Source organism: Eutrigla gurnardus, assembly GCF_963514095.1.
Source record: "Eutrigla gurnardus genome assembly, chromosome: 2".
Taxonomy (NCBI): Eukaryota; Metazoa; Chordata; class Actinopteri; order Perciformes; family Triglidae; genus Eutrigla; species Eutrigla gurnardus.
In genome coordinates, this window is record NC_139916.1 from 6,801,818 (window position 1) to 6,829,635 (window position 27,818).

Sequence of the window (27,818 nt, forward strand, 5' to 3'; positions counted from 1 at the left end):
ATTTGCATTCAAAGGATTGTGAGAAAAGCAATTGTACAGTTGGACTAAAAATGGTTGCTTACATTATTGGACTATCAATAAATGTGCGTTATATAAAGAAACTGAGATCCTTTCATTATAAGTGATGATTCATCAGTGGAACCATGATGGCAATGTTGCATCAGAGGCAGTAATTAGCATTATTATAAAGCCTGTTTGGTTTAATATTGGCCCTTTCTTCAACTTTCCAGCAGATGTCCTGTTTGGCTTTGGTGGAAGTATTATTGCGCTCTTTCACTAGTATCTCAAATTTAACATTTTATTCTGTCAAATTAGAGGAAGTTGATGAAACTAGACATTTAAATGGGAGTTAATTTGGATTTGAAGAGAAAAAAAGAATCAAATCCTGTGTGGGAAAGCTGCTATTGTCTCGTAATAGCTATTTAGTTTGGTAATACTGTCAAGAATGGCAAACACAGTAGTATTTAATTGTTTAATATTAAAAAAAACATTTTATTTACAAAAATTACAGGAAAGCACACACTGTTATACCAGTATACATCAACACACGCCCTTTATATAGTCTAGTTGCCTACTTTTTTCATCGCGTTCACGAAGGTTAGTCACATAGTTTGTAGAACAGGAGGGCTACATTTATTTAATAGCTTCTTTTTTTTGTGTCTACAACATTTGGATATATTCACAGCACTGTCAGGACAAGATAAGAACAGCCTTTTGTTTTTTTAACACTATTGCTTCACAACCACCCATTTGACAACAAGACTCTTTAGGACAAGGCACGGTGCATTTAATCACATCTACATCTGTAAACCAAGGAGATCACAGCATATTAAATCTATAAAGACTTTACAATTAATACATACCGCTCGCTTTAGGAACATCATTACGCTTTTCACAGTTAAGAGTTGACCCTTTTCCACTTTCACAGTCTTCCCAGACACACTTGTATCTCTGCAGCCCGCTGGATGGTGGGATGAAGAACGATGCGATGGTCTCTTGAGCTGAGAGAGGAAGCTTCTTTTCTTTTTTCACAAAGAGGATGTTGTGGAATCCACCACCTCGCGGCCATTACAAACTGCTGGCACGTAGTTAGAGGCTGATCCTGGGAGAGGGGAAACAGTGTTGTTACCCAGGCAGACGGTTGTTCTCCACTGTTAGGAAACACAACAGCGGACCAGAGAGCAAAAGGAAATGGACTCACAGGCTCTATATATGTTTGTGCTGCTTTAAGTTTGCTTCTTCTACCAGTCCAATAATGGCAGTTTGTACTGAAGCACATTTTTGGGTGAAATCCTCTTATTGTTACATATTAAAGTGGCAGTCCGTAACATTTCCATCTATTTAAATGTCTTTTAAGTTCCTATCTATCAAAGAGTGAGTTAAAATAATGGTGATTGGTCATGTGACCCACTAATGAAAGTGATGGTACTTGCTGCTTGATGTGTCATCTGTGACGACATTCATTCTGCGCAGAATTTAAAATTAGTGACGCGTTTTGCGTCAGTCAGCAGCGGGTGGTCTGCAGGTGGAGCTACTCACGGGAAGCATATCCTGCGTCTCATTGTAATCAGAAATCAGTAACTTCCAACCGCTCAGTCAGGCTCCCTCTAGTCTAAAGTGTTTGACCAGGTAGATTTCATTACTGCTGACTCACAATGGAGGATCAACGGGCAGAGAAAGAGACCATTCAACTTCCAGTCCATGAAAAAGAAACAAAACTAGTGGAAATGAAGAAGGATAGTCATCAAGAAGCAAAGTGACCGCCAAGGAGGGAAATCGACGGACCTCCTTTTTTGGAGCATTTGAAGGCATCATGCAGATGAGAGACAGTCGACACTGTTGGATGAGGGAGATGAGTCCCAGAGGCTCACCTGTAGTTCCAACTACCGCCAGAGAGGCCGCTAGAAGCAACGTAACTCAAATCTTACAGACTGCCACTTTAACAAAGATACAAAACGAAAACATAAAATCAGCCGATAAAACATGACATTGTTCCAGGTTAAACTACTCACCAGTACTACATGCAGTTACAATTAGCTTCAGCCACAACAGTAACATGCTACTTACTCATCATCATGAGCATAATACGACAATATAATACTTTGGTACTTTTACTTAAGAGGAAGGATTTTACTTGTAATTGAGTAGTTAGTAGTTTTAGTAAAAGCTCTAAATACTTCCAGATGTCTTGAGTCCATAAAGCAATAAGTCAAACTTGCAATAAACCTTTAAACATTAAAAGCAGTTTGAGCTCTAAATAAGTGTAATTTACACTCAGTGCACTATGGAAACATAATGCATCTGTGTTTATTTATGAAGCTTGCACTGTGAATTAGTCGTCACGTAATTAATGAGCTTTATCTAAAACGTACTTATCTAATATGAATAGAAACGTAATGACTGGATTTTAATTGCTTTACCAAACTGACACCTAATCAGTTTTTTGGTTTTATAAAGTACAACATATTACAATTATCTTGCTGATTGCATTGTTATTACTTCTATTTTTGAAAGGTAAACTGTTTTTGCAGATGAAATTGCAAAGAAAATCTAGGATATAAGTTTTGTGATTTCCAGCAGGATCCATCATTGCCATGGTTACAGTACTAAATAGAGCAGTGAGTGAGTGAGTGGCTGCTTGTACCTTTAGAGTAGCTGGAGCTGGGAGCCGAGGCAGAAGCCGACACTGTGGCACTGAAGCGGTTGGCCGTGACTCTCAGTGACGCCACGTTTTTCTGGGGCTGAAACAGGATGATGTGAACTTTGGGGGCAAAGAGGCAGCCGAGAACCACCGAACCACTCAGACTGACGGAGATGCACATGGTGGTGGTCTGCACCTGTGAGGGGGGGAGGGGGGAGATGTGGATTTCCTCTTTTTTAGTCTTCAAAAGGACGAATGAAGTTTGCTCAAAAGCCACCTGGCGTCTGCTCTCTCTCTCTCTCTCTCTCTGTCTCTCTCTCTCTACAATATTATTGAACCAACCTCCCTGTCAAAAATATACTATACTATGCTATGATATGTTCATCTTTCATCATGAAAAACACCTCTCCTTCTTCTCTCAGCTAGCGTAACACGAGAGCCACATAATGATCTTCAAGTTATTCATCTTTCTACATGCTAATCCCTCACCACATTCCACCACATGAATGAAATGAATAATCAAACTTCACCTTGTTAGAGTCTCCTGCATTAATAAGGGGGTGTGTCTTAACCCTAACTTTGACTGGTTTGATCCGTTTCCACGGGAATAAAAACACATATGGCACTTTCACTGAATTTAATCACTTTGAAATGTTCTAATTTTACAGGATTTGTCCGAAATTTGCGGAAAGTTGTAATTCTAGTGTTTTCAATTATGTGTCCGAGAGTGACATTTTCAATGATCAACGTTTCTAATTGCGTGTCTCTGTGGGCACGGAGACGAGGGCAGGGTGAATGTGGAACAAGCACACAGCTGGCTGTCCTGGGAAGTCAGGGCCTTGTTAGTCATATTTCAGCTGCTAATGTGAGCTGACTGCTGGGGTCATCTTCCAGAGCAGCATCTCATCCCACCCCACTGGTTACCCCCGCAGTCAAGGAACTGCTATTTGCAGAACCGCAGCATGAAGTGAAATCCCTTCTAAACACACTGCAGAAGTATGCAAATACTCATCAATTTAAATTCTGGTCTAAAGAGAAAATAACTGGTGAAAATGCCGCCAACACCGCAGGGTTTATTACTTCACTTGTCTTTTTTGCTTGCAGCTCCTTATCTCGTTCCCCCATAAAGCTGTTTCCATTTAACAGTTCTTTATAAAACTAATTATGGAGCACCAGTAGGACACACTGCAGCACCGTGCCAACCCTTCTGTTCTTACTTTAAAACAGACAGCAAAGAGAATGAGGTTACACACTTAACTTTATTTAATGCTCAACGCCTTTAAACACTCTTTATCGTATTTGAGTTATTTGTTTTATGCTTTCAAATAGATTTCTTTCTCGTTTTTCAACAGATGTTGGCACTTTAATTTGAATATAAGAGCATTTTATCAATTATTTTCACACTTTTAGACTTTTATGATTCCGTATTTTTAATTTACTTTCACTTTTCAAAACCTGTTTTAAAAATACAGAAAGTATCCGAAAAATAAAATGCCCATGTGAAGAGTTGAAATATAGCGTGTTTCTGAAGATGATATCCGTATCCGTCTGTGAAACGTCGAGCTCATCGGGATTCACCGGGGCAAGGAGGCGAGTCTCATTAGAATATTTCTGCGCTATCCAAACCTAATTTGTAATGTGGCATCTGAATCCACAGCCATTATTATTGGTGTCACACAGAACCAAAGCATCTAGGTCTCTGTTGCGGTGCCAAACCTCTCATTCTTTCAATTACTGCTGCTCCTCCAGTACAAGGCTGGATATCCTACAATGCTCAACCGGTCTCATCATGAAAACCCACTGGGGGGGATCAGGGAAGGTAAAGGTTTTGGGTTCACGGTTCGGGTGCCGGGGAAGGCAGATCACTACGGACATGAAAAGCCTGAGGTACCCCATGATGATACAAAGCATTTGTGATCCCCCCCCACCCCCCATCTGTTTGCACAACAAAGTCCTCGTTGCACACCCCACCAAATGCTGTGGCAGGAGCCTTGAGTCTGCCTGAGGTGCTGGTGCTCATAACTTACATGGTCTGTCAGCTTCGAGCCCGTTTTCTCTTCTTACTTCACACGGCATGGATAAATACAATCTTTTTTTTCTCGCGGCTTTTTCTACTTGGGGAACATAAAAATGTATATGCAAATGTTTTTAGCCTACTACAGCATCTTTAAACAAGTCCAGTAATATTTATGAATATTCAGCCCATTCGTTATGTCATTTGAGATGCAGGGAAAAACGCAGCCGCTGGCATTTGTGTAAACGCTGCAAAACTTTATCCCCTTGTGACAACACTGCAGCAGATATGTTGTATTCCCTCTATTACAGGAGGCAGTGACACTAAACGAGCCAGCCCTCCACGTCCTTACAATTATTTAAACCACGATAGACGAGTTCACTATATAGCATCTATGTGATTTTAGCACAACTGTAATAAATCTCCCCAAAAAATTGTTTGCACTTTGACATGTGTCATTAAGCATTTAGTTGTGCCACGATTCAATGAATCAATTAGGCTGCCGCTAATTATTTCCATCGAGTATACTCCAGCCCGGCCCGCCTCCCCCGAGTCTTTGTTCTCGTCTTGAAAGATCCTTCAGCTGCACGAGATGAAAGCCGGCTCTTTCATGAGTCTGGGTAACGGTGATCAAATGGAATGTGAAAGTGACACCTTCTTCTTTAGGAAGGATAAACACACGAGGGATCGTCATTTATAGACTTTGTTTACATTATTCCGGTTTCTAGGAATATACTTTACAATAATACTTATACGCAATTATACAACGGTGTTTTAGGGCCACTATAGGGAGAAAAAAAAAACGGAGCAGAGAAAAGGGGGCAATATTCTGAGAAAATGAGTCGCAAATTTGCCACTTTATAAACTCGATAATTTGCGACATTATAAACTAGCAAATTTGCCACTTGATAAATATATATATATATATAGCTGATATAAACCATTTACTTGGTTCCGCTAACACCACGTGTTTGCCGTTGCCATGACAACAAGTGAATGCTACCGCTAGCATCTTAGCCCAAACGCCTGATCTATAAACACCCATAAGATGACAATTTGAGCCATATAAATAAAACCAACAATAAGCATTAACAGCCATCAACCTAAGGCGTTGTCACACGTTGTGATATATTAATTAGAAAATATATAAATGCATACATTCATGGGAAGTTAGCTAGCATAAATGGTGGTTGTTAGCATTTTAATAAACTCGTAAATTTGCCACTTTTTCCCCCCTCTCTCGGCTCCGTTTTTTATACGCCGTCGTACAATTCACATGATTTAAATAAACAATGTTGCTGGATAGTTACCCTGTAGTCGCTGGCGGTGACGTAGAAGATGGGCTGGAAAGCGAGCCAGATGATGCAGGTGGTGTACATGGTGAACCCGATGAACTTGGCCTCGTTGAAGTTCTCGGGGCACTTCCGCGTCTTGAACGCGTAGACGGTGCAGAGGATGATCAGGACGCAGTTGTAGGTGAGTGACATGAGCATGCTGGAGTCCCTGCTGCTGCACTTGAGGGTGACCACGTTCCTCCGCTCGGGGCCCACCTCCTTCCGGACCCCCGGCACCTCCACCAGCAGCCAGATGACGGCCACCAGCAGCTGGCAGGAGATGAGGGCGCCGCAGATGGCCACCTGGGAGGCGGGGCTGATGAAGCGCGGCCTCTGGGCTCCGTCCTTCACCCCGCTGAAGATGCGGGCGATGCGGTTGGTCTTGGTGAGGAGGGCGGAGTAGCACACCGCGAAGGAGGTGCCGAGGCCCAGTCGGCGTAGGGTGCAGACGGCGGTGGACGGCTTGGCGATGTAGATGAAGGTCATGAGGTAGCACATCAGCACTCCCAGCAGGAGGATGTAGGAGAGTTCACGTCCGCTAGCTTTGACCACGGGTGTCTCGTTGTGCTTGAAGAACAGGCCCACCACCGACAGAGTACACAGTATGCCGAGGCAGGAGATGGTGGCGGGTCCGATGGCCCACGCGTCCTCCCACCGGATGTATTCTTCAGGCAGATCGTAGCAGCCGGTCAAGTTGCCCAGGGGCCACTGGCCGAAGCTGCAGTCGGCACAGGTGAACTCGTCCTGCAGGTACTGGTAGGGCTGACAGGGGATGCAGATCCAGCAGCACACGTCTCCGGGCTGCATGCTCTTCACCTCGTTCTTCCTGCAGGGGTCGCTGCACTGGGAGGTGGGATGTACGAGGTCACGCCAGGGCACCAGGGTGGTGTTCAGTGTCAGGTTCTGATCCCAGTAGCCGACCTTCCTGTACACGAACTTCCCGTGTTCTTTGCGGTAATGAAAGATGTTGTAGCGGCTGATGCTGTCGCCGAAAGAGTCAAAGCGCACCATGTTCTGCGTGTCAACGGGTCTGAACGGAGCTGGAAGCACAATTACAAGGAAACTATAAATAGAGTACAATTCATTTCGTTATTTACTCCTTCTGGAACAAATGGTTTCCTATTTGTGTATTTTATATATATATATGTGTATTTACCTGAAGTATGATACATGGTTAACACTAATGCTACTCTCCATTCCACTTTTATTTTCAGTAAGGCCTCAAAAACATTAAAATTACATCATAGATGTAAATAGCTTCACACAACATAGTGGTTTCCTGTCGAATTTGAACATTCATTCAGCCAATATCCAATATTCTCAGAATAGTATGTACTCGATGGGTTCTCCTCCCATTAATTCGTCCATGCTAATTAATTCATTATGTTTGCTAATTGACTCATTAAAAAGCCCTCTCAAGTGCTGAAGTAGAAATCATGTGATGTCTTAATCCAGTGACCTGTACGTTCGTGACATTGAAACCATTTCTTAAATCCCACCATCAGCTATTTAAAGACACATGAAACACTCATTTGTGTTCCGGTGAAACCTTTCGTCTACGTTCGCCTTCATTCCCGTGTTTACCTTCAAATTTGGTCTTCAAGATGAACTCCTTGTAGAACCGTTTGCCGTTGCCCGGTTTCATGGCGTCACAGACCTTGGTGGTGTTGGAGCACACGGCTTGCCTCATGTTGTGCAGAGCGTAGGCCATGGCGTAGACTGCGTTCACCACGAACATGATCTTGGACTCCTGCTCAAAGGTCCCGTCTCGCAGGCTGTGATCGCTGCAGCCCGGTTCCTGGAGGCTGCAGCCGAAGCGGTGCTCCCAGAACTCTTTGAACCACGGGTTCCTCGTGTTGGTGTAGGGGTTCAGCTTGGTGAAGTAGTCTTCGAACTCCCTAATCGGGTAGGAGGCCAGCTCGATGGTGAAAGCCCTGTCTGCCGCCGTCTCGCTGCCCCTCACCACGCTCTCCTGCGCTCCCCATCCGTCGCTCGCCACCCAAATGAAGGTGGCGTTCATGCGGGCGGCGGCGACCAGCAGCTCGCGGGCGTCCTCGCTGCGGGTGAACAGGATGACCACCCTGGCGTTGGACTTCTGCTGCAGGGCGCGGATCACGTTGTCGTAGCCCTGGCGGTTCATGGAGCGGCTCACCTTGGCCGAGGTGGCGATGCAGATTTGGCGAGTGCGCGCCTCCTGCTGGAAGGCGTCGATGCCAGTCTCGCCGTAGTCGCCCTCCGACGCCACCGTCGACACGTAGGTCCAGTTGAAGTAGTTGAGGATCTCCACTATGGCCTTGGCCTGGTAGAAGTCCGGGGGCACGGTGCGGGCAAAGTAGTCGTAGCGGCTCTTGTCGCTGAGCTTTGAGCTGGTGGAGGCGTAGCTGATCTGAGGGATCTGGAACAATCGCAGGAGATTCGCCACCTGGAGAACGAGAAGGATAGCCGGTCACTTTTATAGTATGGAGGAAGCATGGCAGAAGCATGGCATGCATAAAAGGTCCCTAAAAGGTATGAACATTAGAATGCTTAGCAGAACTTGATGATGATTGTAAAATGTTAGGATGGAGGTTTTTTATACTCTTTAGGTCCCGGGACTAGAGGTGGAAAATAGCAACTTTGCTCAAACCTGGTGCAAAGCATCTCTCCTTGTTTTCTATAAGACTAATGTGTTTAGTGCACTGTCCCTGTTTAAATAAATACAATTACAATTACAACAGCCTCGGAGAGATTATAGAGCTCTGTAGAGCTGAGGGGAACAATTATCTGTGGGTTTTTCAGTGCAAGTCAAGTCATTTTATCCATTGTAATTCTAAAAATATTATAACCACTTTAACAGAGCGGTGCAGTTGCTTGTGCGGTTAACAAGCATAACAATTGATAATTGAATGTTACAACATTCTGATGGTTTAAATGGCGCCATGATAGCCAACAATTATGAATGTGGTAAAGTCGTATTTTTCCTCGTGAGGAAATTCAAGATCTCTGAATGTAATTGTGATAAAACTTCTTAATACCAACTTCTCCCAAAAAAGTGCTGCAGTGCTACACTTCAAATCCCTCAAGTCTTGTTAAAGCTTTTTTTTTTTTTTTATCCAGCTGGTAGATCTCCATCTGGTCTGTAGGTGAAGTGGAGCCGTTGAAAGGGCAGCGCTGCTGTCTGATGTGTTTGAGCTCTGTGGAAGAGACTAGCAGTGGAAAGAGCAGCGATTCAGTGTTCCTCTGTCTCAAACTGTTTACTCTGTCAGAGATCCACATCACCGGCAGCTGGAGCCACAAATCCTTTCACAGGGAGTGTGATAGAATAGAGATAAGAAATGTATCAATTCATCCCCCCAGAGTCAAATTCATTCTGTCACGTCATTAAAGTCTCCTCACAGATTCTGCCAGTTAAGTTATGATATATAAATATATTAATTCATTATAATTCTAAGACTTATATAGCATATTTTGGATACTCAGGACGCTTTTAATGAGATGCTGATGTGTATATATATATATGCACAGATATATATATATATATATATTCCCGAGATGATACTTGAGTTCAGCCACAGGGGTGGATGATAATGTTTGACTGAAAACTCAGCGAGGCGTCCATGTTGGACACGAGCCAGCTGAAGTGATTTTGTCAGAGTAACATTAAATCATGGCAATTATTTTTGCCACACGGCCTTTGAGAGCTAACTATGACAGAGAGCTGGTGAAACTTGTCGCTTTTTGCAGGATTCCTCATGAGACGCAGTGATGATGAGTGTATACCCATAACTAAGCTTCCATTCCACCGCCTCCTCCCTCGGGGATCATATTTTGCCCGGAGGCTTTCCAAACAATGACATCCCCACGGATGTAATTGGAACCCTCCACAGTCGCTACCTCCTATTAAAAGTGCCATTCCCTGGTACAGCTTTCTCATTCCGACCCACAAGAACTTAAACACAGCAATAAATCCATTCTGTGATTTTAGAAAACACAAGTTTATACTTGAAGCACAGATTTCTGCATGTGGTGCAAGCCCGGACATGTTGCTCAACAACCTTCTTTTAGTCATACAAGGTGCTATGTTGGTCCATTAGATTGATTCAGGCTGAAATATTAATAAATAAATGAAATAATAATAATAAAACCTATTGGATGGATGTGGTGCCACCCCAGGAGGTGAATTTTAATAACTGGTTCCACCATCAGGTCATTTTTTTATTTGTCCAATATCTTGTTTTATGACCAAACTAATGATTCCTATAAGCCTCAGATGTATTGGCCAAGTGACTAATGTTAGCTAGTTAAGATGCTGAACTTAAAAAAAGGGAATAATATGAAAAAAGTAAAATATTTTATGTTATCTTAAGCCACAGGCTCCTCTACAAGAAGCTCCAACTGCCCAAACAACATTGTATTTAGTTCTATTTAGATAATATCATATAATAATCGAACAAGAAAAATAACAAATTGATTAAAATACGAACACAAACAGATCTAATTCAAGAACAGATGATAAAATAATCATGTAATAATTAATAAAGTAAAACAACAAAAAATCCTTTATCACAATATCTTATTCAACTGTTATTTAACTGTTAAACTAAGAGGTTGAACATGTTCCACATTTAATATCAGCATCTTTTATTCATTGTGAGCATTTTACTTTCACTTTTTCCTTCCTTCAAAGACTTTTCTTCTCTGATGGAACGATTCCCTTCTCCTGACACGGTCACCCTTTTCATTGATTTGTTTTTCATTGCCGGACTTAAGTGAAGCATTTGTAAGCAAACATTACAGGACTGAGATAAACAGAGGAGATGACTTAAGAATGAATATGCAAACATTTTCTCTGGCTCCGTTTTGCCCCAGAAATTACTGACATTAACCCTGATCTGCGGGCGGCCGTGTGCTTAACCTCCTTGAGCTAAAAGGCCCCAGAGATGAGAGCCAGCAGGAAACACAGGCACACAACGAGCTCTTGAGGGGATGAATGGAGTAAATATGATGCATTTAGACAAGCGCACTGCACCCGGCAGTAGTCCTCTCCCCTGTTTACAGCAGAATATAGGGCAGAGGTCTCATCAAATTACCCAACGAGAGACGTGATTTACGCTGTTCATGTGTGAGGGGGCCTGAGATATATATACAGCATTAAATATGCAGAAGGATAACATCAAGCGGCCACACCGAGTCAGTCTGTCACACTTGCATAATAATAAGGTAGTTTCCTCTTTGCAGGATTTTCAGACAGGCTTTTTTGGCCTTCATCAATCGATTCTTGGAGAAGCTTGACAGCGCACCTTTCAGGATGCTACTGGAGTGTGTGACAGTAAGCGTCTGTTCCCCCTCATGTGGTATTTCCCTCCAGCTCTCTCCATCCAAAAGTCAAGTGAGAACACAGCCACAGAAGGATACCGGCTCAGGAGAATCATACTGTAAATTTGTTCTGTCTTCGCATGAGACTCCACAAACTTACATTTTATTTCTTAATTAAATCGTCTACATACTGAAAATCAGTTGAGCCTCTGAGACAGATTTGAAAAAAGCATCCCCCCCCAACCAAACCCCTCCCCTCAGTGATCCATGATTTGACGAGGCGGAGTGGGAGGGGACGAGGGGATTGGAGCCTTCTGGAGCAATGGCTCCCATTGGTCAATTTCTATGCAGGCCTACAGCTGATAGACTGAATGGATTTTTTTTATTCCAAATCGTACACCATAGCTTTAAAGTTGAGCTGAAATGAAAAATGCCCTTTTAACTGTTTTAGATCACATCCCGGGTCATATAGTGCAACTATTTAACAAAACATACTGAAAACGTATTTATTTGTATATGAAAATCCAATGTCATTTTCTTCTTGTTTAACAAAATACTACACGCACTTACGTCAGCTAGTACAATAAAACCATGACATCCGTAATCAATCCGAGTTCGAGAAGGTCGTGAGCTAATCTTTTGAACGATCAAATTCCTCACAAAGTTGCGCCCCACCGGTCCGTTTCACTCGGAAACACGTCGGAAACTCTTCAAATGCCGTTTTAGTTCAGTCCTGCCACTAGATGGCAGTATGCAAGAAGCCTCCTCGCAAACACTTTGACTGATGGTAATTTATTTAAGACTTCCACTAACCTTAAATATAATCAATACATACCGAGAACTCCAAGCTGTACTCTAGTCTGAACCCACTTCAGCCTGTTTGGATCGCAACTGCAGTATTTTGAGGCACCAATTAGGTGCCCCTCACGGTCCACTGATCTGGATCCCAAATGTGGCACTGTATCTCGGACCAGGGAAGATAATACACAACAGAGGCAAATTCACACCGCAGCTTTATACGAAGGTCCGATTATGTCTCTCGCATATATTTTCATATTAACTAACTAAAGTAAACTTTTTTTAAACGATTGCTCTTTTAAGATGTAGAAATAATTTGAATAGTGTCCATTAGTTCAGCGAGGATAATTATAAACAGCAAAATATGTTTTGCAAATCATTGCATTAATTAGATGAATGACCTCATTAGTATTACAGGTTATATCTAATATATCACAATGATTATGGCAGCACATTATGCAGGTTTCGTTCTTGTTTTGGTTCTATTATTTAGTAGATTAATGAATTAAACCGATTGTTTTTCTATAATGCTTCCTTACAAAGTATTTGTATGACATACATATATAAACTTTGCAGTGATATAGAACATGCTCTTTGATACACAAAGCATAATATTTCATACACAAATAATACAACTGCAAAAATGCAGAATCATGGTCTTCATATGTCAACAAGGACACATTAAATGACATTTAGAATTATTTATTCACATCCCACACTGCATTTTAACTGTTTATTCTATTTTATCAAAAAATGTTACCATTTAAAATCCCATCAATGTCTTATTATAATGTCTCGCTTGTCTCTTAGATCTGGTTTTAATGCCTTTTCATGTCTCATGCAATGCCCTTTGAATTGTCTTGTTGTTGAAATACTGTAAATAATATCTCCTTGCCTAACCCTATGCAGAATAGTGTATGTGCTATGTTTGACACGAGAAATCATGTGACATCACAACTCGCTAAGTAACCCACCGTGGTTTGCTGAGATTAGACTTTTAAGTGAAGCAATACTTGCGTCCAGCAGATAAATGAAGAACATTTGCATATTCATAGATTCAGGATTTTACAACGAGGGAGAAGTAGAGGTGATGTAGTTTTAATGATGTTCACGTTTTCACAGCATACCACACACAAATTATTATTCAAAGCGGAGCATTTTTCACTGTCTTCAAATATGCCTGGAGGGAATCTTCAAATAAAGAGATGCGCTTATTTTATGGCCACGGGGAAATGTTTCCAAGGATGGTATTTGCATCTCCCATAGCGTTCTCCCTCACGTTTAGCACCGGTTCTCCATCTCCCCTTTGTGACAAAAGCTTCAAACAAATGTAAACAGCACAGGAACAATATATAATGTGAGCTTCGTGTTTACCGCTTTGCAGTGTTGAGCACTTTACTGAGAGTCTTAACTGCAATATCTAAACATGAATAAAGTCATAAATATGGCATATTTGTGTCAGTGTGGGTTCTATCATTATCATCGTAATATAATCACTAAAAAAAGACAACATTTAGAATTTAGACTTATGAAGCTGTAGTGTAGTTTGATGATGTGATGATAATAAGATGCATTATGAGGAGCAGAGTTATGGGATTGCAGGCACAGAGGAAAGATATGGGACAGCTGGAATCTCTTACTCATGTGTCATGATTTTTTTTTTCCAACATGGAAAGTCCATCTGTATGTCCCCGAGGTCCCTGTCAAGTTGAGCCCTACAGTAGATACAGTAGATGGCACGCAGAGTCAAAGTTCAGGATGTACAGCAGCCATGTCACTTACCGAGGGTTCAGAAATACACGTTATGCATAATAGAAATGATGCACATGGTGAGTGAGTGAAATATGACTGTTGCAATTAACAGCAAAGACACCTTGGATACAAAAATGAATGTACTGAGTGCATCATAGGGCTGTTTTCATAAGGACGTCCAATAGTGTGCACATGTAACGGCACGCAAACTATGTATTGAGGATATTAATTAATATGGTTGTACTTGAGTACACAGTTGTGTGTACAATATATAACATTCAGAGCATTAATATAGCAGCATACAACTATTTGCTATGTAAAGATATTATGGAGTAACGCTGAGCAGTCGCTCTCCCTCTGTGTGTGTTGTTATCTGAGTGTCTCCTTTGTTATATATATATATATATATATATATATATATATATATATATATATATAAAATGATAAATGGCTAATTGGAATAAGATATAAACACTAAGATACAGCAGAACAGCAGTGTGACTTAATTAAACGTGCATCTTAAACTAAAGAGGCCTTTTCTGTGCTCGTCCATCTGGACGTATTTTTCTCCTCTTGAACCCAATCACCGAGTACGAAGCTCTCTACTGTGATTCAGTGCGGCTCCAAGTCCAAGGCCGATTCTTCCAAATTGGAAACAACTTCACAAAGCTGCCAACCTCTTGTGCGTTTGCCTTGTTTGCATTAGCTTATGCCAACCGATATCTCAGTAAGTTCCTCTTCAGCTCATCTCACTGTCAGCAGAGTAAAACCATCGCTGCTAGTCCGTCTCCTTGGTCGTGTCCAGAATAACTCGTTCTCTGCTCCCTACTCACTTCTATGTAGAGGACTATATAGAAGACTATGTAGAGGACTATGTAGAGGAATATGTAGAGGACTATGTAGAGGACTATATAGAGGAATATGTAGAGGACTATGTAGAAGAATATGTAGAGGACTATGTAGAGGACTATATAGAGGAATATGTAGAGGACTATGTAGAGGACTATATAGAGGAATATGTAGAGGACTATGTAGAGGACTATATAGAGGACAATGTAGAGGACTATATAGAGGAATATGTAGAGGACTAGAGGACTATGTAGAGGACTATGTAGAGGACTATGTAGAGGACTATATAGAGGAATATGTAGAGGAATATGGAGAGGACCATGTAGAGGACTATATAGAGGACTATGTAGAGGACTATATAGACGAATATGTAGAGGACTATGTAGAGGTATATGTAGAGGACTATGTAGAGGACTATGTAGAGGTATATGTAGAGGACTATGTAGAGGACTATATAGAGGAATATGTAGAGGACTATGTAGAGGACTATATAGAGGACTATGTAGAGGACTATGTAGAGGTATATGTAGAGGACTATGTAGAGGAATATGTAGAGGACTATGTAGAGGTATATGTAGTGGTATATGTAGAGGACTATGTAGAGGAATATGTAGAGGTATATGTAGAGGACTATGTAGAGGTATATGTAGAGGTATATGTAGAGGACTATGTAGAGGACTATATAGAGGAATATGTAGAGGACTATGTAGAGGACTATATAGAGGACTATGTAGAGGACTATGTAGAGGTATATGTAGAGGACTATGTAGAGGAATATGTAGAGGACTATGTAGAGGTATATGTAGTGGTATATGTAGAGGACTATATAGAGGAATATGTAGAGGACTATGTAGAGGAATATATAGAGGAATATGTAGAGGACTATGTGGAGGACTATGTAGAGGTATATGTAGAGGACTATGTAGAGGACTATGTAGAGGTATATGTAGTGGTATATGTAGAGGACTATGTAGAGGAATATGTAGAGGTATATGTAGAGGACTATGTAGAGGAATATGTAGAGGACTAGGTAGAGGACTATGTAGAGGAATATGTAGAGGACTATGTAAAGGAATATGTAGAGGACTATATAGAGGAATATGTAGAGGACTATGTGGAGGAATATGTAGAGGACTATGTAGAGGAATATGTAGAGGACTATGTAGAGGACTATGTAGAGGAATATGTAGAGGTATATGTAGAGGACTATGTAGAGGACTATGTAAAGGAATATGTAGAGGACTATATAGAGGAATATGTAGAGGACTATGTAGAGGACTATGTAGAGGACTATGTAAAGGAATATGTAGAGGACTATATAGAGGAATATGTAGAGGACTATGTGGAGGAATATGTAGAGGACTACGTAGAGGAATATGTAGAGGACTATGTAGAGGACTATGTAGAGGAATATGTAGAGGTATATGTAGAAGACTATGTAGAGGACTATGTAGAGGACTACGTAGAGGACTATGTAGAGGAATATGTAGAGGAATATGTAGAGGACTATGTAGAGGACTACGTAGAGGACTATGTAGAGGAATATGTAGAGGATGAATGACGAAAAGCAGAATGTCACTGCATCAGATCAACAGTCCATAATAAATACTGGCATATTGGACTAAATACATATTATAAGCCATTTTGGTGAGTTGCCTCTTATCAAAATGCTGTGAGTGAATTTAAGTTGCCCTGGTAAGCAGTTGTTCCAGGGCTTTTATTGTGAAGGGTTAGAACGGATGGAGCCGTTCAATGTCAATGTGGGGCCAATAGATAACTAAATAAATAAAAGTACTTTATGGCCGTATGTGTTGTGATGTGCTGCTCTGCTCACATTAAATATATTATTTACATTACACATTAAATATTTAATTTTAGCAACACAACTCCATTGCGCTGCTGTCTACTCTCATCAGTCCAGTACCTACCGGTACTAGGTTTTAAAATACTTTTCAGGATGAAAAGTAGATGTGGGATACTTTCAGTCCACTATATAGGGCATCATTATTATCACTCTACATTCAGACAGCCCTACCACACAGACCCCTCCTGTCAGGATCTTGTGAAAAAGTAAAAAAAAACGTAATTTCTATGAGACAGAGCTGGCACAATGGGAGCTGCAATATGTTTGGACTTGAAGAAATGGGCAATCACACAGTTTTAAAGTCATATTTGGTCTAAATTTGAACACAGAAGCACACGTAACAAAGGCCTAAACGGATATGATATTCAGCACATGCAAACAGACATAAGATCACACTGCATATATTCATGTCTGTGGGTCAGAGCTGCGACTTCACATTCCAAAGCTGGCAACGCAGCAGCAGCAGGAAGAAATGTGTTGCATGTGCTATTTCAGGAGGAGACAATCCTTCACATTAAACTTCATATCTATTGCTCCCTCCCACCAGCAAAACAATGCTCACCACCAGAGCGACCTTTTCTCAAGCATAACGATGCGTCGAAGAAAAATGTTCCTCTTTATCATCTGCTTAGCTCGAACCAGTGAAATATCACTTCTAGCCTCTAGCTAGCTGGAATCAACTTTAGAAGTTCAGTCATTCTTCACCATTATTGAAACCCTGAGTTGTTCCTATCGCAAACCGTTCCAAGTAACAGCCACAGGTTCTGAGCAATAATTTATTCCTGTGATACCGTGTAGAGGAAAAGAAAACAGCTCCGAGAAAAGACAAGATGAAGGGAAGTGCATCTGGAAATTGACAGGCTGGCAATATTATTGATCGCGTGGGTCCCGACTCTGACCAACCTTCCAGTCGTTACGGCGTTTCCCTTCACTCTGAATGATGTGCCGATGTGCTAATTAGGGAGCTGCGTTCTCCCAACGTGCTAAAATTCCCAGTTCAAAAAAACAGGAGAGGAGACGAGGACGGGATTCAGCCATAACATCACATAATAAACAAGACCCTTTAGAAGTTATACTCTGTGAAGATGGAAAAACAAAATTGAGCCCTCTTCCTCGGCAAAACACATAAACAGACTTAATAAACCTTCACAAACAAAAAAATATGAAATATCAATACATGGCAGGACGGATATGGAACCCAAAATTGTTGAGGGACATCCCTCGGGTCTGACAGAGAGTGTTTGAAATGATGGGGTGGGTGTTTTTTTTTATTTTTTATTGTGTGTGTTTAAGGATATTACATTTTGTGGCTCCTATCTCATCATCTCCACTATCATCTGAAGGGAGAACGGCTCATTCATTGTGCCGTATTCCATAGAGACAAGCAGTTAAACTGTCCTGCGATTATCTAATCTTATTTTAGCGATTATTAGCACAGATTTACTTGATTTGTTGTCTTTGTGTTCATGTGTGTGGATTAGCACTAAAAGTAATATGTTGACAAATATGTTGCAGATTTAATCTCTCTGTGAAAGTGTAGAGGCTGGTGAATTTGAAGATTTTCGCAGAGTTCAGAATGGTTTCATTGTTATTTTTTTCATTATGGTAAAACGTGTAGGCTGGTAGCACTGACTCATCTTTCATCGTATATCTAACATCCCAGATGGCAATAAACACTGTTTGCACAATCTTAAACAAGACTCCAGGAAGCACGACATCCACCAGATTGGGAAAGAAGATGATGAAAGCCTCCTAAAAATATTGCTGGGCTAATTATCAAAGAATCCTTTTCCGAAGGCTGAGGAGAAACTGGCTCGTCTCCCACCATCTTTCCCACATCCTGTCCTCGGCCTCTAGTCGCAGAAGGCGGCGTCGGCCTCCTCTCCACACGCAGGTGGATGCCGCCGCCGCCGCTGCCACCGCGTCCCTGCCAGCCAACGGAGATGCACCCCACAGATGGGAAAAGCAGCTCCTCTCATCGTTCCATCCCTGGCGCTCGTCCTGCTCACACGTATAATGCTCCTCATCCCCACACAAGTGATTTTCTGGGATAAATAGGGACTGTGTAAACCAGTGACCTCTGAAAAGAATCCCACCGCAGGCTCCTCGCCGCTCTCACGGCTCCATTCGTTGTAGCGCCCAGGAAGTGAAGGGGGCGCCAACAAAGAGGCTGTTGAGCACAGTGACAGTAGAGGTATGTATTCAAATTCATACAAAACCCTGAAAAGCAGCAGCGAGCTTCCTTTTTGTGACTGTGTGGTCGCTGAAGACTTATTCACAGGGCGATACACACACACAGTCCTTCTCCTGCTTCTTCAAAACATGCTGTTCTTTTGCCAACGCATCATGAATGTTACAGGAGATCCATATGATCCACTTCTTTCAAAGAGTGGTGTTTATGAGGGGCTCTAAATAATTCCAACATGGTCAGGTGGACATCCTCCGTGCAGCCTGACTGACTGTTTTTTGTCTGTGGAGGTTTTCTCCATTCATCACTGCAGACTCTAGGCCAAGTTTAACAAGAGAATCACAGTCAAAGAGGCTGCAGCATTCAAATAGTCGGTGCTTCCCATATACTCACTGTGTGGTATTATAAATGAATTACTCATCTAATTCTCATACTTAAAAAAGGAGATTTATAAAATATTTGGTTTTGAAGTCTTATGAAGATATGTCGTGTATAAAGAAAAACACTATCACAAAGGATTCAAAGTGCTTCAAAGGAGTAGTTTGGACATTTTCGGGAAAAAAATGTATTTGCTTTCTTTCCAAGAGTTAATTGAGAAGATCAATACTACTCTTACATCCGACTGTTAATGTCTTATTACTTCTCCGACTTCTCATCTAACTATTTGGCAGATAAATATTACGTTTGAAATGAGAGCTAGGTACATGATTTGAAAGAAATATGAGGAAAATGGTAAAAACAACAACAAAAAAATAGATGGTGTATTTGATACGGTGACCAGACGTTCCGGTTTGTCCAGGAAGTAATAATACAGCAATAATATTATATTTGTTTCCAGCGCTTGCAGATGCTTATCATTTTCTGTCCCACTCATTATGACCTAACCCAATTTAAAAACATCAGTATGTTGTTGGTATAATGAAATGCTCACACACTGGTGGCAAAAATTTAAAAGATAATTTTAAGACGGCCAGAAAGCAATTATGCAATAGCACACTCATGGTGCGTGCATAAGCACATAGATATACATGTGCATAAATGTGGTTTGAAAATATGGCCACCCAAAGAAAAGTTTTTAATAGTTGAATATGAGTGTGACACAAGGACTTAATGCCTGAGAGCTTGGTAAATGTGCACAGAAATAATGAGCTGTGGCTTCAGCCTGTGTGTCTTATCGGGCAAATTGGGATCAATTACAGTTTTTTTATCATTCCATATGTTATTTATAGACTAAAATACATTTTGCCACATAATCTCCACCAATAATCGGTCAATAAATACCCTCCATCTCTCTGTTGGGAAACATTCATCAGCATCATTGCGTCTACATTTACCCCGATGGCCCAAAGTCTTAAACTCAGTGGTTTGAAATGCAAAGCAGCTTCGTCGCACAATAGCGTGTCCACCGATTAGCCTGCATAAACACCGCTGCATATTCATAAGCAGTGATTCAGTCATCGGGAGTTCCAGGTGTAATATAAAATATTCATGTGATGCTTAATGTATGTCATGTGTGAAAAATTCCAACATTAGTCATACTGTGTGTGTGTAACTGCCGCACGCAACACATCGTCTCCCTCGGCTCTGACCTTTGATATAAACAACCAGCAAACGTGATAGCCTCTGTGTTTCTTTTTTTATATATATATTTCTGGCATAGACTCCTTTTATTTAGCAGTGGACAAAGAGGAAACATGGGAGAGAGAGGGGGATGTGACATGCAGCTAAGGAGCTCCGGCCGGGATTTGAACCAGGGTCGGCTACGTACATGGGTACATGGCATGACCTCTGACCACTCGACCACCTGCACGCCATCCTCTGTGTTTTTAAGAGGGTTGTTTCGGAAGAACATGCGGTGGTAAATCCTCATTGTTTAACCAACAAGCCGCTCTGAAGTGTCCCTCAGTGTGATGTCACAATAAGTTAAGAAGCAGGGTCCGTGACATCACCAGGCAACCATCAATAGTCGTGGGTGTGGAAGGGCTGGAGGCAAAAAATAAAATAAGCTTTTGTGAAATTGAAAAGGTGGAAAAGATGTAATTATTGTACTTCAGACACGGCCATTTATATCAAATCAGACCAATTTGGCACAAAAAGAAGAAGATACGGAAATGAGCTTCCCTGGGAGGGTGGTGGTGCTCAGCCTGGGAAACAGGGTGAGGAGCTTATATATCGCGTGGCCATGGGCCTCAGGGCTCCCCAGGAGGAGCGGGGAAGATGGCCGTCCAGGCGGATGGAACAATGTTTTTGCAACATCTAATAATATGTTTTGAAAACAGCAAATTTCCATAAGCTTTAATAATAAGCAACTAGTCAACCAATCACTAAACGTATGAGCTGAAAAAAAATGGTGTACTGCAATTATCTGAAAGCAAATTAAGTCTCTGTGACTAAAGCATTAGGCACACTTTATAATATTGATCTTAATATGCATAGAGTTTACTGTTCCAAAGCTTTGCTACAAATTAATACATAGAGCTTAATCTCTCTCTGACAAAGTGAGGAATCCTTCTGTGTGAATGTTGATGCTTCAAACAGAATCCTCACAGGTGGATTCTGACTTCAGCCCGAGCTCAGAGCTCCGGCTCGGAAAAACTCAGAGAAGCAAGGGATTTTGGGTAATTGTCTGTTTTTTGTGGAAGTGGAAAGGGTGTGAGAAAGTGAGAGATGTGATTCAAGTATGTGGGTTTTTCTTATCCATCGTCGAGTATCAAGAGGAAAGTGTGGCTTGTCTGTGAGGAACAAGCAGCAAAATATTTGCTAAATACTTTAAATTCATCAAAAATATTTGCTGAAATTAGGTACAAAACCAAAACCAGGCAAATGCAGTTGAGGTGAAACCAAGTCATTGTTTTCACAAGTCACAAGTAAGTCCTAAAGTTTGAGTTTTGATTCCTGAACAAGTCATAATAAACTCTTCTCCAAACATAATTCCATTTGCATTCCCCATCTGTAATTTCCAACGTGCATGTTTTGCATATTGTAATTCATTTTTCGTTCACCTCCACGTAGCTTATGTATGCAGCAGCGTTAGTTCTTCATGGTTCTTTCCTGCGATCTAATCGGATGCTGTTAGATGGGTTCAGAGTGGATACGGGGAATTACATGGAAATCAATAGTGCTAGACAAGAATGTGAGTATTGGATTCTGAAAAACCCAATGAAAAATAGGTGAGTAATAGCTGTTCATTTACCTGAATGGAAACGTCACTGTACGATCCTCCAATCACCCCAGAGATGGCGAGCGGGACCTCGTTTTGGACGGGCCTGGAGCCGTCTGGGCAGATGAAGCCTGGATCGTGGACCTTGGTGAGGGAGGCCCTGACGAAGTCTAGAGACTGCTCCAGGGCATACGTGTCCTTCGAGCAGGTGTCCAGGATGTGGGCCCCCAGCTGGAGTCCGGGAAGGACCCGATCGCTGGAGTTAATCTCATCGAGCGCCAGCAGCATGGCTTCCAGTCTCTGGATCCCCCTCTCCTGGTTGATCTTCCCACAGTCCTCGGTCCCGTCCCCTTTCTGGTGGACTGGGAACAGGCCTCCGATCACCAGGTCCCCGTCCATGATGATCTCACGTTTGGCGGGGGGTAATCTGGAGATGTTGGGCAGGACTCCCGGTATCAGCAGCTCCAGCAGGAGCATGCGGAGAGGCCAATAATGGGCAGAATTGGCCAACGACCTGGAGCAGGGTCCTACACGCAGCATGGCGGCGTCAGGGAGCAGCGTTCAGCTGGCCGAAGCAGAGAGGGGCGGAGCTTCACAGAGGCTGGAGGCGGATCACCTTCAAGGCTTCTCTCAGCTGGTGCAGCATGTTTGATTCTTCCTGAGGGAATGAAAGTCAAATCTGATTACACAGTTAATAAAGCATGAAGCGCCATCCATCCATCCATCCGGCTATCCATCCATCTATCCAACATCCATCCATCTATCCATCTATCCAACATCCATCCATCCGGCTATCCAACATCCATCCATCCATCCATCCATCCGGCTATCCATCTATCCAACATCCATCCATCTATCCATCTATCCATCTATCCAACATCCATCCATCCATCCATCCATCCATCCATCCATCCGGCTATCCATCTATCCAACATCCATCCATCCATCCGGCTATCCATCTATCCAACATCCATCCATCTATCCATCTATCCATCTATCCAACATCCATCCATCCATCTATCCAACATCCATCCATCCATCTATCCAACATCCATCCATTCATCTATCCAACATCCATCCATCCATCTATCCAACATCCATCCATCGATCCATGATCCATCTATTATCTATCTATCTATCTATCCATCCATCCATCCATCCATCTATCCAACATCCATCCATCCATCCATCCATCCATCCATCCATCTATCTAACATCCATCCATCCATCCATCTGTCCATCCAACATCCATCCATCCATCTATCCATCCATCTATATATCTATCCATCCTTCCAACATCCATCCATCCATCTATCCATCCATCTATATATCTATCCATCCTTCCAACATCCATCCATCCATCCATCTATCCATCCATCTATATATCTATCCATCCTTCCAACATCCATCCATCCATCTATCCATCCATCTATATATCTATCCATCCTTCCAACATCCATCCATCCATCTATCCATCCATCTATATATCTATCCATCCTTCCAACATCCATCCATCTATCCATCTATCCATCTATCCAACATCCATCCATCCATCCATCCATCCATCCATCCATCCATCCATCTATCCAAGATCCATCCTTCCATCATCCAACATCCATCCATCCATCCAACATCCATCCATCCTTCCAACATCCATCCACCCATCCATCATCCATCCATCCAACATCCATCCATCCTTCCAACATCCATCCATCCAGCATCCATCCATCCAAGACATTTTGAAAAATACAGTTTAACTAATGAAACGAGCTATAAAAATAATAATAACACAACCACATGTCTCAAATTGTTCGTTACTAACACAAACTCACAGCATGTTGTCACTGTTTATCAATCGTGCCGTTAATCTCATACTCTCAGCTTTTCGCCCACGGGGTTATTAAAACACATGAAACAGTCAACCCAAGCCATAACGCAGTGTCAAAGCAGCCACTTTATCTCTAAACTCTCTTTGCGGGTGTTTTTTTTTTTTTCTTACTGTTTTTATCGATTTTCTGAACTTTTTCTGGACCTAATGTGATCTATAGAAATCTTACAGACAGATAACGATATTACAGTACAAACCTTTCAGGCTGAAATTGGGCTACGAATCTCATGAGTTACTTTTTGAAGTGAATCAGATAATTTCAGCCGAGCGCTCTCTGTGATTCTAGTCTGAAATATAATCACTGCAGTTTTATCTGAAAGACAAACGCGGCCGAGTGACCACATCAAACATTTATAGATATTTAAGGCGCCTCTCAAATGAAGCGTATTTTGCAAGCCTACAACTGAGATATTACATCGATGGTGGTTCTCCTCAATGGCTGGGGTTGCCATGGAAACATGGTGAGTAAAAAAAATAAATAAATAAGGGTTGGACTGGAAGGAAGTGGGCAGCGAGACATGTATGCTAATATAGATTCCTGGCATGTGGAGGTTACAGGTTTAAGGCCTCACCTGGAGACGTTGTGATGTCTGATTAGGGAGGTGGGCAGCTTCAATCGCGGCGCTCTCAGAGAGAGGAAGCCAATAGTGCTCCTTCATCGCTCCATTCACCACATACATCAAACCCACGGGGTAATAAACAGATTGATGTAAGCCGTCTTTACAAAGAGACTTTTAATAACTCGTAACTCGCAGCATGCTCGATACTATTTCTGACGTCTCCTTTCTCGTAGAAAATAAAAGCACGGGGATGCATAGGTGACACGTCATCAGAAATGGTCTGTTAGTGTGTTTTCTCCTTTTTTCAAATCCAAGTTGAGCTTGTCAGTCATTTCCGACCATACAACGTGATGCAACTCCCCTGTTGTTTAACAAACCGCAGGGAGCTCATTAGTGACACCGTCACTGACATTGTAGCATAACATAAAAACGTGTCACTTGCAGACGCTTGTAGGTGTCCAAATCTATTACCGTGTGTGTCTCTGTGTGTAACATGCAACAAAAAACGGAGAAAACCAGGAAGGGAAAAAGTGCAATGAATGCAGAATGTCTCTCCGTTAGATATGACATCAGACTGTGGGCGGGAAAACCCGAATGACGCACCGACCTCATGTCAAAACGGGTCTCAGAGCTGCTGGTGCGTCTTGCAGGTGCAGGTGTTTGATAGTGCTACGCCACGTTTTGGCCTATTATTAGCGTCAAGGTGAGAAAGTAACTTGGAAGAGTTCAACATCAAGAGTCTAATTGCTCCTCTGTGCTTCCCCGTTGGAGCCGATCGGGGCGTTCTGGTGGCGGCGGCTAGGACACCGTTTGAATTAATGGTGCAGTAAGGAACAGCCAATTAAGCAGGGCTATGCAAACTGGGTCAAAGTTAGGCTGGAGGTCCAGGAGAGCCTCTAAGAACCGTTAAGGAGTGCAAATAAATGCTGGAGAGGGCTGAAGTGGACGTGAAATGCAGCCGTCCCCCCCGGATCCCCCCGGAAACGCTTATTAGACGCGGGGCAGTGATATCGCCTCACATCGGGCGCTGCTTATAGTTGCAAAAGTAGCACCTTTAAGGCCTCGGTCGCCTCATTAAAAGCATTCTGATGTAGAAACGGCTGTCGCGCTCACACTGAGAGAGAGACACACACTCGCTCCCCCAGATGTCTGAGCACAATATTCCCTCTGAAAGGCAAGTTCAAAAAGAAAAGGCAGTCAGCTTTGAACCATCAGCTAACGCATTACTGCTCCTGCCCGGCACGGAGAGGATTTCGCCGACGAGATGGTTTTGAGAACACCGTTCCTTATTGTCTTTTCCAAGTACGACGTCTGTGCAACGACTCACTGCAGAATGCCTTTAAATGGCACACAACTATAGACAATGCTAACAGCTATTCAATGTGTTATTTAATGCTGTGATGCATTATAATGTTATTAATGATCCTTTTAGGAACATCCCTCCAAGCATTCAGGCTTTGCCCTTGGGTTTCTTCTGCACACGGCCTTTTCTGTTGAATACTTGAATGTACATGACATTTAATGAATCACTGAGCCCGTTGAGTCATAGGAGCGTAAACGCAGCACCGGTCCCATGAGATCCATCTCAAATATTGGGCCGATAATTTACGACAGTGGCATTTTTGGTGCTCATTATGGCAAACGTCCACGAGATGGATTTTCTTTTCATGTTATATGACACAACAGATTTTCATCGCAAGACAAATCACCTGTGCCATTTAACATGATGACCTTTAATGATCCTCTGAGAGACTGGAACTAGACCTAAATATTTACTGCTAGTGGAATTTAGAAAGAAGAAGAAGAAGAAGAAGAAGAAGAAGAAGAAGAAGAAGAAGAAGAAGAAGAAGAAGAAGAAAAATGACAGCAGCCACCACTAATGATTTCCATCATGATATCATCTCCAGCGGGGACTCGGTTTATCCCTCCACCTGGACTTGTCAGCTGAAGGAATTAGGATGCTTCTGTCGTGACCAGCAGTCGGCTAGATTGTCAAATCTGAACATGGATCAAGTGCATGGCTTCGTCACAAATAGGACACGTGGGAAATCAGTCAACCTGTTCGGCTCTATGAAACGACAGATGATTTCACCGTGAATAAATCTCACCTGCATGTTTCTTCTGGAGGAAACTTGGCGTGTGTGAATAACACACTGACACAAAGTGCAGATGTGAGAGTGAGACTAACAGGTTCCCTCTGTGAAATATATTCACATTCTGACGTGGTGGTGGTGGTGGAATAACTGTAACCGACACCCATCTACTATCACTGTCTCCTCCTGTATCGAAGAGAAATCCCACTGCTATAACATCCTGTCTGATCCATTGACAATATTTATGCACGTGATTATGGATATGTCCGAGGCCAAATCAGTCTTTACTAAATGCTTAGATGAATAAATGGGGGGAAAAATAAATAAATAAATGAAAACAACCCAATTAGCAGGACACAATTACAGTGTTTAGGGGCTGAAAACAAAAAAAAAGCTCTAATTGGTTCGAGAAAATATTAGATTATGCAATTGTGTGAGTGTGTGTGTGCTGAATATTCGATCGTGTAAAGTGGGAAACCAACTTAATCCCGAGATTTACGCAGACGCACTCGGCTGTTGGGTGGTCTTATAATAAAGTTCGGATGCTGTGAATATTCGCTGGTTTATGAGATTTAAGTGCAGTAAAGGAGACGTGTTGGGGGAAAGGAAATCAACTGATCATTATAATGGATTTAATGGTCGCCACGTTGAGGTTGTGGGAAATGTGGTCGAATCTAATTATAAGGAGAAAATAGAGGAAAAAGGCGCACCGGTTAAAATATAGGAATAAAGTGATTTCTATCAAGGTTACATGCAAACAAAAACATCCCTATGTGGAAAGCAAACTTATGAACTGTTCATTTCTTACCTGCTTGTATTGGATGCGTCTGGTCGGGTAGATCTGCAGGTCTCTGGTCCACGAGCCGACAACACGCAGCGCTTCATGGGAGTCCAGATGTGGTTCACTTTGAGCCCGTGTGCCAGGCAGCGGCTCGGATCTGTCCTTGGTTCTGAAAAGTGTTCAAGTCGGTACCAAACTCCTCTCGGTGCCCTCCAACTTGCGCCCGCCAGTCACCGTGTGCGCAGCGGGTCTAAGAGCGCGGAGCGACGCAGCCCACCGCCCATGTGCTCGCGTGTCCGGTCGCGTCCACAGTGAAGACGCGCGACGGATTCTCCTGCGTGACTCCGACTCGGAGTCAAGTGAGTGAATACGGGATTGCACTTTTTTGTTTTTCACATTTCCTATTTATAGTCGCTTCTCTTCGGGACGCGAATCAAATCGACTTGAAAGCAAAGAGCTGTTGAGGAATCGCGCGGTTGCAGCTCCGCCGCTAGAATGAACGAGTACGGCGGGCAAACCTCCCAGAAACCTCCCCGGGCTTCACGCAGCGCGCGTTTGCAAGTGACTCAGAGATAATGAACTCAACCGTGCGCTGCTTTGT

At 42.4% G+C, this 27,818-nt stretch overlaps 1 protein-coding gene across 1 annotated transcript; it reads right to left on the reverse strand.

Annotated features, from left to right (window-relative positions):
* Window positions 1-460: 460 nt before the first annotated feature.
* On the reverse strand, window positions 461-27,713 carry grm2b (glutamate receptor, metabotropic 2b). The gene is made up of 6 exons (XM_084034890.1): window positions 27,245-27,713; window positions 21,929-22,553; window positions 7,574-8,411; window positions 5,966-7,029; window positions 2,645-2,837; window positions 461-1,102 (listed from the first exon to the last, which is right to left on the reverse strand). Exons 2-6 carry the CDS (start codon window positions 22,433-22,435, stop codon window positions 1,029-1,031), a joined length of 2,676 nt encoding a protein of 891 aa, XP_083891016.1. The 5' UTR covers window positions 22,436-22,553; window positions 27,245-27,713; the 3' UTR covers window positions 461-1,028.
* Between the last annotated feature and the right edge of the window lie 105 nt (window positions 27,714-27,818).

Excerpts from the sequence above, each read along its gene's own strand:
- grm2b (XM_084034890.1), bottom strand. The coding sequence starts at position 22,435 with ATGCTGCGTGTAGGACCCTGCTCCAGGTCGTTGGCCAATTCTGCCCAT. Across the intron at positions 8,412-21,928 it reads ACAGTGACGTTTCCATTCAG|GTGGCGAATCTCCTGCGATT; the intron begins GTAAATGAACAG and ends CTCGTTCTCCAG. Across the intron at positions 2,838-5,965 it reads TCACCGCCAGCGACTACAGG|GTGCAGACCACCACCATGTG; the intron begins GTAACTATCCAG and ends CCCCCCTCACAG.